Consider the following 14,689-nt stretch of genomic DNA (forward strand, 5'->3'; position numbering starts at 1 on the left):
CATTGGGGCTGTCCCGTATCCTGCTCAGGGTTGAAGCACACCTCTTTCGCATGATGGCATGAAATCCATCTGTTCCGGCATTGGCAAACATCCCCGAGGCGCTACAGTAATGAGGCAACCCCATCAGAACCCTGAAAGCATTGTTATATTGTACGCGTAGAGCGTTGTAAGCCTTCTGCGTGTAGTTGGCCCATAGGCTGCAGGTGTAAAAAGATTGGCAATATGCTGTGAACAGCGTCGCCTTGACTTGTTTCGTACACCGTGCAAACCTACGCGCCAACATGTTGTATCTGACTGACAACGCTCTACGCTCATGTTCCATATCCATGGTATCACTCAGATCTTCCGTGACCCAGTGACCCAGATACTTAAATTATTAAGACTTTAGATCTCGCCGTTGAACACAACATTCAATATTCTTTGGATATTAAATATATATATGTCTATGTATACTTACACCTATAATATAGGTGACCAAGACAAAGTCCTGAACGAAAAGTTTAACTTTATGGAAGAAAAAATAGATCAACAGCAGGCAACTATACAAAGATTGGAAATATACAAGCAGGTGGGGGTGGGGCGGACCAAAAAGTAAAGTAAGTACCTACCTATTACTATTAGGCCCTCTGTTTTCACTGTCAATGTATTGACAGATTGACAGTGTCTATATAAAAACGAATAAAAAGTTACTCTATGGACAATGTCGACGGTGTCAAAATAATTGTTCATTCCCTTTTATATAATATATTTTGTTATTTACTGTAGACAGAACCCGCAGAAGGTACTCGTAAACTTCGGTGTCGAATAAAGGTCTCGCCGACGCACAATAATTTCAAGTTTATGGTCTATAAAACACTTAAAAACTTTATTATCAAACTTTATTATCGGTGGCGCTTTTGTAATTGCGTTTTGTTGTTGTTAAATTACTGGCACTTGGTCGTAATATTTGTATCTGAAATGAAGTATAAAGATAGGAGACCACTTTATAAAGCCATCGTTTAAAGGCGTAAAGCGCTGGTGGCCTAGCGGTAAGAGCGTGCGACTTGCAATCCGGAGGTCGCTGGTTCAAACCCCGGCTCGTACCAATGAGTTTTCGGAACTTATGTACGAAATATCATTTGATATTTACCAGTCGCTTTTCGGTAAAGGAAAACATCGTGATCAAACAGGACTAATCCCAGTAAGGCCTAGTTTCCCCTCTGGGTTGGGAGGTCAGATGGCAGTCGCTTTCGTAAAAAATTGTGCCTACGTCGATTCCCGGGATAACGCGAGGCAGAAGAAGAAGTTTAAAGGAGTAAACTGCTTACAATATTGCGAATAAAACGCGGGTGTTAGACCGAAGGCTTTTGAAGTTTCGACCAGTGTCAATGTGTTGTGAAAAGCCTTGTGAAAAGGGGTACCCATCCCCATTGAACTATTATTACTTCCCATAGAACCGGCACAGGGAATCAAATCAGTATTTTGCGCATTGAGTTGTTGCCGGTCGACAACAAGCTATGGAAGCGGAGCGTGAATCTCGCGATCTAAACGCGTAAGCGCCATGAATTTCACGGCGCTTACGTTTTGGTCGCGTGGTTCACGCCCCGCTCCCCTCTCCTACAGCTTGCGATTGCGTCAGTTTCATCGTCTGGTCACGTTTGGTATGGCTTCTCAGTGGCTTCTCTATATCACTACACCTTATAAAACGAAGTCCCCCGCCGCGTCTGTCTGTGTGTGTTTGTATGTTCGCGATAAACTCAAAAACTACTGAACGGATTTTCATGCTGCTTCCACCTATCAATAGAGTGATTCTTAAGGAAGGTTTAGGTGTATTTGTTAACTCGTGCGAAGCCGGGGCGGGTCGCTAGTGAAGTAATAATAACTCAATGACCGATTCTACGGTTTACCTCTTGTCATGTGTATGATAATTGATAATCTTGGCCGAATTTTTAGTCATCTTTTTACATTTTTGGAGAAGGATTTTTCTGTTAGCTCAATTTTGGACCCTCGATTTATGAGCACCATATATGAAAGGTTAAACTATTGATCAGTTATAATCAGAATCACTTATGCTCTTTTTATGTTTGCAGCAGGTTTACTGTATAAACTGCACGTATTTATAATAGCCTCTAAACTACACTCTCACACCTAAAACTACAACTCACACGTCTAAATGAATTCGCTAAAATTATTATAATATTATAAACCTCTTGACTGTGTTAAGGATCCTGGCCGAATTTTCGAGAACGCTTTTTCTGGTCTACATACAGCACAACCAAGGTTTGTAAAAATCCAACCAAACCTCCTGTACATGACCGAGGCCTTAGGTCAAACCAGCTACTACGTGTGACTCACGAGAATATGCAAACAATTCACAACAAACGCACATGATGCTTCTCCTCATATGTCGGACGCGAACGCATTCCTATCGCGAATACTCAGTTATTAATCTTTAGTTGCAGTCGCGGTCAGATAACGAATTGAACAGACTTCATTCTAATCCATTTGAAATACTATATTTAGTTATTAATACTTGTGGATAATTTGTTGCCAATCGAACACTAATCTGATAGACCTTACTCGATCTCATCAAAATCATAATGTTCAAAATGGTTGCTATGTGTTCAGCCTTTTTCACAACCGCGCTGCTTCTGTGCGCCTATCGCTATTTACCGACAACACAAAGACAGGGAGAGAGAAACCAGAGACACACAAAAAGATATATTCTACTGTGGTCTGACCCAAGTCTAGTTCCTTTGAGTTATTTACGTCACGCATTCGACGCGTTTACATCGAACGATTGTGAATACACGAACTGCTACGTTTCGTATACTGTCAGCGATCGGGGAGCCGTGGTTTTCTTCGATGCAATCGTGTTCAACGGACGGCAACTGCGTACAGCTAAAGAACACCATTTTCCACGATATAGGACGCCTAAGCAGAAATACGTTTATGCCAACATGGAGTCGCCTCAGAATTATCCTGTTTACGACACTCACCTCAACGGTTTCTTTAATTGGACCTGGACATATAAGTTGGATTCTGATTTGCGTTGGGGCTACTTCACAGTTTACAATTTGGCGGGGCAAATTGTTGGGCCTAAAAAAGAAATGCATTGGCAACAGATGGATCCTATAGACGACCAGACCAAGGCTCGTTTGTCTTCGAAGAGCGTAGCAGCAGCGTGGTTCGTGTCTAATTGTGACACAATTAGTAAAAGGGAAGTATTTGCTAAAGCTTTGGGAAGAAAGCTACACCAGCGCGGACTTTTATTACACGTCTACGGGGCGTGTGGCCATGGGCGCTATGGCGAGTGTGCGCGGGGAAATCCAGAGTGTGACAATATGTTGGAAAAGAAATACTACTTCTACATGGCATTTGAGAACTCGCTGTCTGAAGACTATGTGACAGAAAAGGTGCTGAGGGCTCTGAATCACTACACGGTGCCTATTGTGTTCGGAGGAGCTAATTATTCCAGGTAAGAGCTATTTTACTATCTGTTTATCTACACCTTTTTCAGGGTCAATGTATGTAACCAAAATATGTAACATACTGGTATATTTATTTACTAGCTGTGCCCGCGGCTCCGCCCGCGTGGAATTCTGTCTGTGTCAGTAAGCGGCTAATTTCTAATCCTAATTTCTCTCCCTCTCCCCTGGAGGCGGAACTTGAAGTAAAGTTGACAGATGGATATGCTAGAGGACAGTAGACCAGATAAAATATTTTAGGTACCACTAAATAAAACTACACTCCAAAATCAATAGTTTTTTTCGCCCTTATTATAATTTTACACGTGATTTTAACGACAGAGTAGGTGTATATCGGACGATACAGTAAGGTATACGCACGCGAGCGAAAGCGAAGCGGCCTGCCTGGCTAGAGCGCCACTCACCGTGGTCTTTTTCAGACTCCTGAGGAAGAGCGCGTGCCGTTTGTAACCTCAATGCGTTGCGAGACTTTCGCGAATGATTCGATTTTTTTCGGAAAGGCATGGAAATGTGTATAAAATGCGAGTCCCAAATCGTTTGACTCCGCAAACGACCAGTGCCGGATTAAGATATTTTGATGCCCTAAGCATTTCTAGACCATGGTGCCCCCTCTCTTTAGGGTCATCAAGATTACATTGAATTTTTTTGGTAAATTGAGTGACGTTCATTGCCGCATTACAGCTGAGAATGGAAATCAGTCATATCATTTTATCACGAAAATTGACAGTGCTGCAGCAGTACCGTAGCAACAGAGTAATGCTGCTGCAGTCGCCACCCGAATGTCACCTTTGTCATATCTTAGAAAGTAATTGAAAACGCGAGCGAAGCGAGCGCGGAAATTTATCGATATAAAAAACGCAATTTGATAGACAGTTTTACATTTTTACTTTTAGTATGGAAATCAGACACATCATTTTATCACGAAAATTGACAGTGCTGCAGCAGTAACATTGCAACAGAATAATGCTGCTGCAGTCGCCACCCGAATGTCACCTTTATCATATCTTAGAAAGTAATTGATGCGATCCGATAATCGACGATGGCGGAGAAATCCAAAATCCAAACCACCGTATACTATAGGTATAGATGGTCAAGCAAATCTTGTCAGTAGAAAAAGGCGCGAAATTAAAATTTTCTATGAGACGATATCCCTTCGCGCCTACTTTTTTCAAATTTCCCGCCTTTTTCTACTGACAAGATCTGCTTGACCAACTATAATAGTTAGTAATAAATGAAATATGCCGCACGCCTGTTCTTATTTTAATTCTATGAATTTTAATATTCTGAACTTTTTCGATAATGTTTGGTGCCCCCTAGACATGGTGCCCTAAGCAAGTGCTTATTTTGCTTAAAAGGGTTAATCCGGCACTGCAAATGACAGAGGTCAATGTTTTTTTTTCAAAGTACCCACCTTCGTGGCCATTATTAAGTGCTTAAGGAGGCGATACGTATGAATATGGATTTGATATGGATGCGATATAATTACGATTAGGTATAATTCATGACGGAGAAAATAAATAATTATAAATAATTTTATGCAATTATACGCGTGTTGATATGTGTGTTTATTTTACCACTACGTAACTATGTAAACACATTTTCAGTTTTCTTGGTTACTTAATGTTTACTCAGCTCCCCAAAAGATGGCACTGTGTAATGAGGGACAATTAATTTACTGTCGTTTAATTTTGTTGTATTATTAAATCAACACAATTATTCAATTAAATTTGTTAATATCCGTACGATTGATTGAAATTTTAGAAGAGGGGTCTTCTAAACTTAGAGTTAATTTGGCAAAATCCTTCCTCGGTGGCTTATTTATGTCACATCGTATTAAATTCAGCGCCATCTGTTAGTTTACCAGGGTACTCTATAGTGTTAGCACATATTTGAAAAAAGTTATCCCCTCCTTCCTAAGTAGCGCCATACGATTCAGGGGCAAACTTAAGTCAATCGAGTGTTGTGGCTACCCCCCCTTTTAAGGGTTCAATTTTTATAGCCTATAACCTGGCCGGGGATTTTCTCGACAGATTAGTAAAGTTCTCATCAAAATCCGTTCAGCCGTTTTCACGTGATGCGCGTTCAAATAAACAGACAAACAGATAAACAGACAAACAGACAAAAATTCTAAAAACTGTTGGAACGTGTTGTGTTATCAATTCTAAGTATCCCCAGACAACTTTTTTTCAAATATCTTCCATGTACAGACTTTCGACCCTCTTCAGCTTTATTATATGTATAGATTTATTTAATTTAATCTTTATTGCACAATACATGAAGGTACAAATGGCGGACTTAATGCCTTAAAGGTATATAATATGCAAATACAGATCTTTAGCGTATCTATAGGTATAGTCGCACCAATAAAAGTCTGCAGCGGATTTGATAGCCCACGCAGTGTAAGTGTTATTTATACGTCATAATTTCATAGAAGTTTTACGTTTAAAATGACACTTGCACTGCGTGGGCTATCAAAATCGCTGCAGACTTTTTACGGTCTAACTTTACCTACTTATCTCTACTATCTCAATGTACTTGCTCGTAGTTTGGCTACAGAATAAATAATAGTACTAGGTACAGAAGACTCACTCTCTAACAAAACGCGTCTGTTACGATCAGGACAGATATGGCCGCTAGGTGGCGACAGCGCCACGCGCGGCTTATGGCTAGCCACCAAAATTGGTGTGGATTCGAAAGCGACGAAATCGCGGAGTGAGCCACGCCTGGTTTGGCCAAGGACTGTCTCATTTCAAACATAGATATTAGCATCATACCGTCTTTGTCTTACTTTAGTACTAGCACCAAAAAAAAGGGATTATTATAGTTTTTTCCTTCTTATTTACTTACAAATTGGGTTTGCCAGATTATAGATTCGTGGTCGAGGCCGAGGGTAAGGGATAAGTACGGAATCAATTTCATGACGCGACGATTTCGCACGCACGCTCTATATTTGTTTAACCCATTCACCGTTCAGCCACTGAGTTTTAAATGTGCACGTGTTGTGTGTAAACACGAGGTAAATAATATTTATGAATTTTATGTTAGTGATGAAATCACAGACGCGATGTCCGTGCATTCTGACGTCCGTCCGTGCTTGTTTGTATACCTAAAAAAGATTTCAGGTAAAAATATGACGGTTGGTCGCAGATTTAAAACAAAAATCATAAATTCAGTGGAAAATAGTTAACGGCTGCGTGAATATTTTATCATTATCATATTCATATTCATATATTTATTCATAATAGTTCGTATTACATGTCAAAAATAGTATTTACAAAATAAGATTTGTAACATTTTACATAATAATATCACATAGGTACAGACAGAGATATCAACACAAGATTTTATCCCCTCGTTGCTAACGTGGGCTCAATCAGGATTACCTACAGCATTTAAGCCCTCAAGTTAGGGAATCTTCATAGGATAGAATGGATTGCTATATATGACCCAGATAAACTATACCACAGAATAAATAATTGTAGGTACCTAGGTACAGAAGGTTCACTCTCCAACAAAACGCGTCTATTACGACAGATATGACCGCAAGGCGGCGCAAACGCGAGCAGGCGTCCGTTCCATTAGCGGTGCGCGGCAACTACCTACTAGGTACTGCTAGACACCAAAACTGGTGTGGCCGCATGTACTTTGTAGCGACGCAACGAAATATATAGCGGAGTGAGCCACGCCTGACTATACACCATTCCCAGCGATCAAAGATGGAGGAATGGGAGAGGTATTATAATTAAGGTATGATGTTATTGATCATGTTGCAGGTTCCTGCCTCCTGGCAGCTACTTGGATGCGCGCGAGTTGGGCGTCAAACGTCTGGCGGCGCGGATGGCCGCCATCATTGATGACCACAAGAAAGGCAACGGCCGCCTGTACTTTGACTTCTTTAGGTAATCCTTTTGTTGTCATGTGTTCGTTAATATTAGTATCCTGCCATTCCTGCCCTTTTAGGTGGGACTATTGTGCCGGCCCGTTCAGTCCGTTTGACCCGAGTTTACCACGAGTTTGACACTGACATATTTGCTAACGTCTCCGTAACTTTACTTTCTAATGTCGCTCGCACTAATATGCTGGTACGAGCGAGATGCGTTGAAAGTAAGTTACGCACACGCTAGCGAATATGTCAGTGTCAAACTCGTGTGTCTACTGAAGCTACGCATTATGAAATGAAATGAAAACATTTATTTTCAGGCAACTATTGGCCCATAATAAATACCTTAAAACTAGCATACATATTATTACAAAATATATCTTAAAACTAAAAACACAATTATGGCTGCGATGCAGTTCGCAACCCCGCAGTGTCAGGGAGCCGGCCGCGGAACCGCCGGAACTTGACACCCTTCGGCCAAAACTCCTCCTTGGTGAAGGTCGCTAGATGTTCAGTCGTAACGCTCAGCACAAAAGAATTAAAATTCACACTGTGTCGAGATTCCAACTTCACGACCCTCAGGATTATGATCGCATGATTAAGAGTGACCCCACACTAGCATCACCCGAGTGTCGCGTTGGCGTCAAGTCAGCGCTATGGAAAATGGCGTCGCTGCGCAGGTGCGCCAACGTTGCGTCGAGCAGCAGCCATACAGTTGACTAAACGCCGACGCTAGTGTGGGGTGGCCTAAAGGGGCCCACTGATCACCAGTTCGCCGGACGATATCAGCCTGTCAGTTAAACGCAAAATTTGACAGCGCCGAACAACTGACAGGCTGATATCGTCCGGCGAACTGGTAATCTGTGGGCCCCTTAACATGGACGCTGCGCTGGTCGCCGCCGCTCGAGCGACCACTTTTTCAAGTTTTTCGATGTTTTCAGATGGCGAAACCATTACATATTCAAAGCAACAGCTGAGGAAGAAGACGTATGCAACATATGTAAACTGCTCAACGACCCAGCAGCACTGACAAATACGACTGTTAATGCTAATTTTAGAGAATGGTGGATGGATAAGAGCCTCTCAGAAAGAGTGATATCCAGAATAAACACTTCACCCTTCGTAAGCAGAATTCCCACAGCGGGAAGGAAATAAAATGGCCACGTCTGCGCCTCCATTTTGCACATTTTGCCACGTCTGCGGGGGTTGGGCGGGCTAACACACCATCGCCCAATTAAACATGGAATTATGAAGTTTCTATAAACCTAAAAGTTTGTTGATGATACTGAACAACTGTAGCCTATCCTTGGGCTTCCGGTTCGAGCGCCATCTTGAAAATCACGCCTAGTCATTAATTCATTTGTTTTTTGCTCATTAATATTGTTTAAAGTGTAATACCGATAGCCTATTATACAGTAAACTAATGTGGCAGTGTGCAGTGAATGGAGAATTAATCTTGAAATGCGTTTAACCACCATTTTGGAGTCAACGGCCGGTAATCCACGTGCTACTTGTAAAGACCAGCTATCGCTTTACAAGAGCTAATGAAATCACCGTACACTGTCTTGTACTAACCGTACAATTTTAGTCGTCGTACTTAGCTCCTAATACCTTGATACTGGCGAAATAGTCCCACTGGACTGAAGCCATAATTTTAAAAAGAAGAAGAAGAGCCTATCCTTGTCTAATGATCTCGCATTGTTATATGTTAGAGCAGTGCAAACCTTTTTGGCAGTCGATATTCCATCAAGAGAGGGTACCTTAATATGTCCTCCAGCGAAACACCAGCAAATGCGCCGATATTCCTTCCTGGCAGCAGCGGGAGAACAGATTATGTCCAGATATGTGCAAAATGGCGTCTGACACACGAAGGGATAAGAGGAGTTGAAAAAATATTTTTACAATCAAGCATTTTTCGTAAAAATATAAAGGAAAGTAGAGACATTAGAATAAAATAAATATCGTGCTGCCTACAAATTCTGGATGCCATTAAGTATGATTAGGTACAGTAGAATCCGTTTATTATGACTCCGCTTATACTGACCAACCGCTTACTATGACGCAATTACTGTGCGTAGTTTGGTTTTCATATACAATTCTTTGTGACAATTTCGGATAAGATAACTTCGCTTATAGTGACAAATCGCTTACTATGACCTATAAATCCTATTTTTATGAAATTATGTCCGGTTATACTGACACATTCGCAGCATACCGTAGTTTTGGTGGCCATCCCCGCGTTTTTCCCTGCGAGGACGTTTGGTGTAGTGATGTGCCGCCGAGAAATTACGCACTTACAGTAATTCTCACTGGTGAAAATTACCGTAAATTACCGAGAATTCTCGGTAACTTACCCCTCAAGGATATTTAGTTAAGATTGAAATCTGCTTACAAGTTTTGTGATTTTAAAATATTTTATTCATTTTTAAGTTACTTTTAAGTGTAGTTATGTTATCTGACTCGTGTTAATTTTTTATAAATTATATTATGACAATGTTTTGCATTATTTGTATCCATGCAATAAGTAAAGGCTATATATTCATAAAAATACAATAATACACAATTAAGTATGTTTGTAAATAGATTTATTTGTCCATTTTGGCCGATTTATAATATAATTTTTAAAAGTGGAATCAACAATAATTATAATCATATATTAAAAAAAAAAAAACAATATAATACACCAGTACATATTTGAAATGACTAAATGAGTAATAAACAACATGTTATGAATATTTGTACACAAAAAAAGATACATCAACGATCGAGGCTATTTAAAAATAATCATCTTTACGGTATACATGTGTAAAAAACAAGATCTTACGATTGTTTGTATATAAAAAAATCAGCTATACATATAAAACAAATACCTAACTAGCCAAGATTAAAAATAGAATCAACTATTGATTAGCCCGCAAAAATAATAGTTCTATATTTTAATACATTATAAATTATTAAATTAAACCATATCACTGCTTAATTTGTTGGCCTTAATTGACCTCTTTGTTGATTACTCGTCAAATTCGTCGAACACTGATACGAAATCAATGGGTTCGAATTCAAAAGAAGAGTTGGATAGATCATTTTCGGAATTACTTCCAGAAATGTCGCTTTGATCCATGGCGGTGTCAGTTCTCTGCTGTGGGCCTTTTCGATGTAGTAATTTCCAGTTGTGGGATATGTAGCATATTTTCATACATCGTTCTGTCAGCAACCTGTTTCTTTTCTTGGTATGAATATTTGCGAATGTAGAAAACGATCGTTCCACGGACGCAGATGTTGATGGCACTGATAAAATCTTAAGAGCTATCTTTCCCAAAACACAATTTGGATATAGTGATTGCCACCATGCAACAGGCTCTATAGACTGGGCGGTTTGCCACACAAATTCTTTTTCGAAAATACCATTCCGACATTTGTAATCAGATACTTCTTTCAGGATTGTTTGAGCATCACACTCAGCAATGTCCATTATTGTAGAACAGCCATCGAGATACTCTTCTGAATTTAAAGATATCCCTTGATTTTTTGGATCTAAGATGACTGCGGCCAAGTGAATGGGCTTTAAACAATTTTGTTTCCTGTCTCGGAATTTTTGAAGAGTACTGGCATAATGTTCCTCAGTGAATATTTGTCTAGCCACATCACTAACTAGGGTACTCTCTACTTCTTCTAAAGCTTGAGGCACTAAATGAATAGTGCATGCGTCTCCCTCAAGCCTGAAAATCCAATTTACAATGGGCTTGAAAAGGATGATTTGTTTCTCAACGACGTTCCATGTGTTTTCTTCCAACAATTCGCTCTTGAACTTTTGTAAATCCCTGTTGCTTTCGTTGATTGCCATTGTTTGCAAAATCTCTTTCGATTTCATAAAATTTTCGAGACAATGTGAGTAGCTTCCCCATCTCGTTTTCACAGGCAACACTAAAGTCACATTCAAACATTTGTCACTAGCAATTTTTTTGTACTCTGCACAAAATATATTGGATTTTAAAATACATTTTACGATACTAACTACCATCGTAAACACTTCATGTACTTCGGGCATTTTCAATACATCTGCTATAAGCAAATTTAATGTGTGGGCAAGGCATCCAATCCATGTGGTCTTTTCATATTTATCCATTAGCAGTTTGCCGCATTTTTTCATGTTCGCAGCATTGTCCGAAATAATCCCAAGGAACTTTTCGGTACCAATTTCTTCCATAGTTTCCGATATTTTTTCAGCTAAATACTCTCCCGTGTGCCTGTTTGTCTCGGCATCAATAGACGTGTGAAAAAATGGTTTTGGAGTATATACCATGATGTTTATTATGGAATCTTTCCTGATGTTTGTCCATCCATCCACCGCTAAATGCAAAACCTTAGATTGCTCAATTTTTTTTGAGATCACGTTATTCATTTCCTTGTACTCTTCATCCAAGAGTGTAGTGGAAAGAATCTTGCGTGATGGGGGCTTGAAGTCTGGTTTCAGAAGATGAAATGCTTCAATCCATAGAGGATGTTCAAATATTGACAATGGCATGCCCGTAACGTAAACTGCTCTTGCAAAAGCCTTCTGAATTATTTTCTGAAACAAATTTGACTTGATTAACATGGTTCGAAGAAAAGCGGTTTAAATTCTGATAAAATAAGTACGGCCTATAAACTTACCTCGTCTACAGCTGAATCATTAGGCTGTTCTGTAGATACTCGTCCAAAGCTGTTCTCAGCACTCGTAGGAGCATTGCTTTGCGGCTGTGGGTCACTCTTTCTGAACTCTGTTTTAACATCACCAGGACACTTTTGGCAGTTCTTAACCAAATGTTGAGCGAAACGAGTGACATTCTTGGCAGTGTACACATGGTCACAAAACAAGCAACTGTACTTAATTCGTTCGTTTTCAGTAGTTTCTCTAAAATAGTCTAATACTTTGCCTTTTGGCCTCATTGTTCAACTTCTAACAACACTTTACTATGCACAGTAGGTCACTTCAAGATGAACTAAACTGTACCATATTATGACCTATGCTATGCCGTTCACACACTTTCCCCACCAAGATACGACTTAACCAACTGATAAAGGGTGAGGACCAATCAGGAGCCATTATAATCCGCGAATACCCAAACCAAGAAATGCAGTTTGCACGTGTTTTTTTTTACCTGCAATAAGTAATACAATACGACCCCATGCAGCTGATAAGCATTTACATTGTTTAAAAATAACATTTTAACATTTTTAACTTAAAATAAACACGAGATGTAATAAAATATCTTAAAATCACAGTAGTTGTAATGTAATCCATTATTAATCAACACTTTCCTTGCACATCAATGCATTGCTTACATATCAATGTATAAAATTATTGAAATATCTACGACTTTTAGATTACACTGCATAAACTGCATTATTTTAATTGTTTAATATATCTGATTATTTTTAAGTTGATTATATTATTTATATTTAATGTGCTGCGACGAATTTTGTTTTTAATTATTTATTCGGTACCTATAAAATAATAATTTTATTCATTTTGCGAAGGATATTGTTTAATCACACTGAATTATTATACTTAAAACGCAGTGTAGTTTTTATTAATGTCATTAAAACACTGTGAATCTTCCACCGAACTAAAACTTATCAAAAATAAGTAAAATAATTAGTTATTATTATGTATTTCGCCACAACAATCTAATTATATCATCGAAAACAGTTAAATTTTCTGTTAGAAATTTTACTCGGTAACATTCACGGAGAAGGTTCCCCGTAATTTACGGCGGTCATTTACGGTAATTTTGGTAATAAACTAGTTCCTTTTGGCAGATTTTTTTGAAAATTTCAGTAGAGGTTGTAATAACTAAATAAAAAACAATTCTGTACAAAAAAGTTTCAAAAAAGGAAAATTTTGACAACTTTCTCGATAATTACCCGTACGGAGAACGTTACCGCGTAAATTACTCGACGATTCTCTGTGTTCTCGTTATTTACGGTAACGGCACATCACTAGTTTGGTGCGTGCGTGGCGTTTAAGTTGTTTTAATTTTGATTCTCGGTGAAAGTATAAGTCTCGGTGATAATTGGTACTTACAACGTTAACTAACGTCATCTCTCACACATGAATTTGAGATTTATTTGGAAAAATTAACAAAAATAAGTATTTTATCAGCTATGCTTTATTATGACCGCTTAGTATGACGTGTTTGTCACTTCCCTTCGATGTCATTATAAGCGGATTATACTGTACCTAAAGTCGAGATAGAAGAAAATGAAAGTTTAAGAATGTTGATGTTTTACGTTTGTGAATGGATTATTTAAAAGATTGGAAATGGAAACGTAGTATTATATATTAATATTTTCTAGTCGGCGTAACAGCGTTTTCACATGCTGCTCTTTTCCAGCTGTTTTCTCATAGGCGCCTTCCAAAATCCAATATCGGAAAGGCGTTTCCGATACCTAATTTCAGCCGTGACAGAGCCTCCCCGTCAGACCGTAACCGGTTATTCGAGTTTCCAATAATCGATTATAAATTTTTAGGTCAACATTCTTTTAGTTGTTTTGTTTTTTGTCCCCAAAAATTGTGACGGAGTTGAGCTTTTTGTATGGGGTGAAATTTAGTTTTTAATTTTCTCAAGAGAATTAAGATCTACAGCTAGAAGGACATGCAATAACACTCTTCTTTTTTATTTATTTAATAAAACGCAAAAATAGAAGCGTGACAGAGTGGTCAGAAACAATTTAAGACTACGAAAAGAATTTTGACCCTTTTGTCATAATAATCGGTTATAACCGACATGCTCTTGGCCGGTTTTTAGTATCCGTCGGATCGCCTTGTTTTGGAGGACATAATTAACATAATTATACGGAGATTTATAAATTCATCAAGTTCAGAAACAGCTGCTAATTTTCTTGGCTGAAAATTAAATGTCTGCGCCGAAACTTGTTCGTAAAATCTAAAATTCACGCAATCGAAGACCTTGATGTGCCTATTTAATATAAGACAGTGACAAGTATTTTTAACTTTGTTTCAAATTACGCACGAAAATAAAGTTTTATTAACTGAGATATCTTAAACAGTGTTTTGCGCTCTGAATCAAAAACCTAACACGTTGTACAATATCGATAATAAACCTTCCTATCGTCACGACAAAAAAGTCGCGTCACGATGTCACGACTATACTGACCACGACTTGTCACTCCAGCGATAAACAAGCCGGCAGTTTGTCGCTGTCTGCGCGACAAAGCAGCGATTAGGTGCGGGTACCGATAAACGTGAGTTTCTTTAGTATACTCGTACCTACAGAAAATGCATAACGAGTGCACATTTTAGAAATAGTATACTGTGCAACAACGGGGGGTAAGAGCA

General features: G+C 38.9%; 1 protein-coding gene across 1 annotated transcript; it reads left to right on the forward strand.

Annotated features, from left to right (window-relative positions):
* Nucleotides 1-2,912: 2,912 nt before the first annotated feature.
* Nucleotides 2,913-9,235, forward strand: LOC134798989 (alpha-(1,3)-fucosyltransferase C-like). Its single transcript, XM_063771413.1, has 4 exons — nt 2,913-3,457; nt 7,241-7,366; nt 8,289-8,469; nt 9,125-9,235. Exons 1-4 carry the CDS (start codon nt 2,940-2,942, stop codon nt 9,233-9,235), a joined length of 936 nt encoding a protein of 311 aa, XP_063627483.1. The 5' UTR covers nt 2,913-2,939.
* The last annotated feature ends 5,454 nt before the right edge of the window (nt 9,236-14,689 follow it).

The sequence above is a fragment of the Cydia splendana genome, chromosome 17, assembly GCF_910591565.1.
Source record: "Cydia splendana chromosome 17, ilCydSple1.2, whole genome shotgun sequence".
Classification (NCBI taxonomy): domain Eukaryota; kingdom Metazoa; phylum Arthropoda; class Insecta; order Lepidoptera; family Tortricidae; genus Cydia; species Cydia splendana.

Bases quoted from the DNA above. Each gene is read 5' to 3' on its own strand.
- LOC134798989 (XM_063771413.1), top strand. From the start codon at position 2,940: ATGGAGTCGCCTCAGAATTATCCTGTTTACGACACTCACCTCAACGGT. The intron at 7,367-8,288 runs GTAATCCTTTTG...CGATGTTTTCAG, and splicing joins CTGTACTTTGACTTCTTTAG to ATGGCGAAACCATTACATAT. The intron at 8,470-9,124 runs GTAAGCAGAATT...TATGTCCTCCAG, and splicing joins GAATAAACACTTCACCCTTC to CGAAACACCAGCAAATGCGC.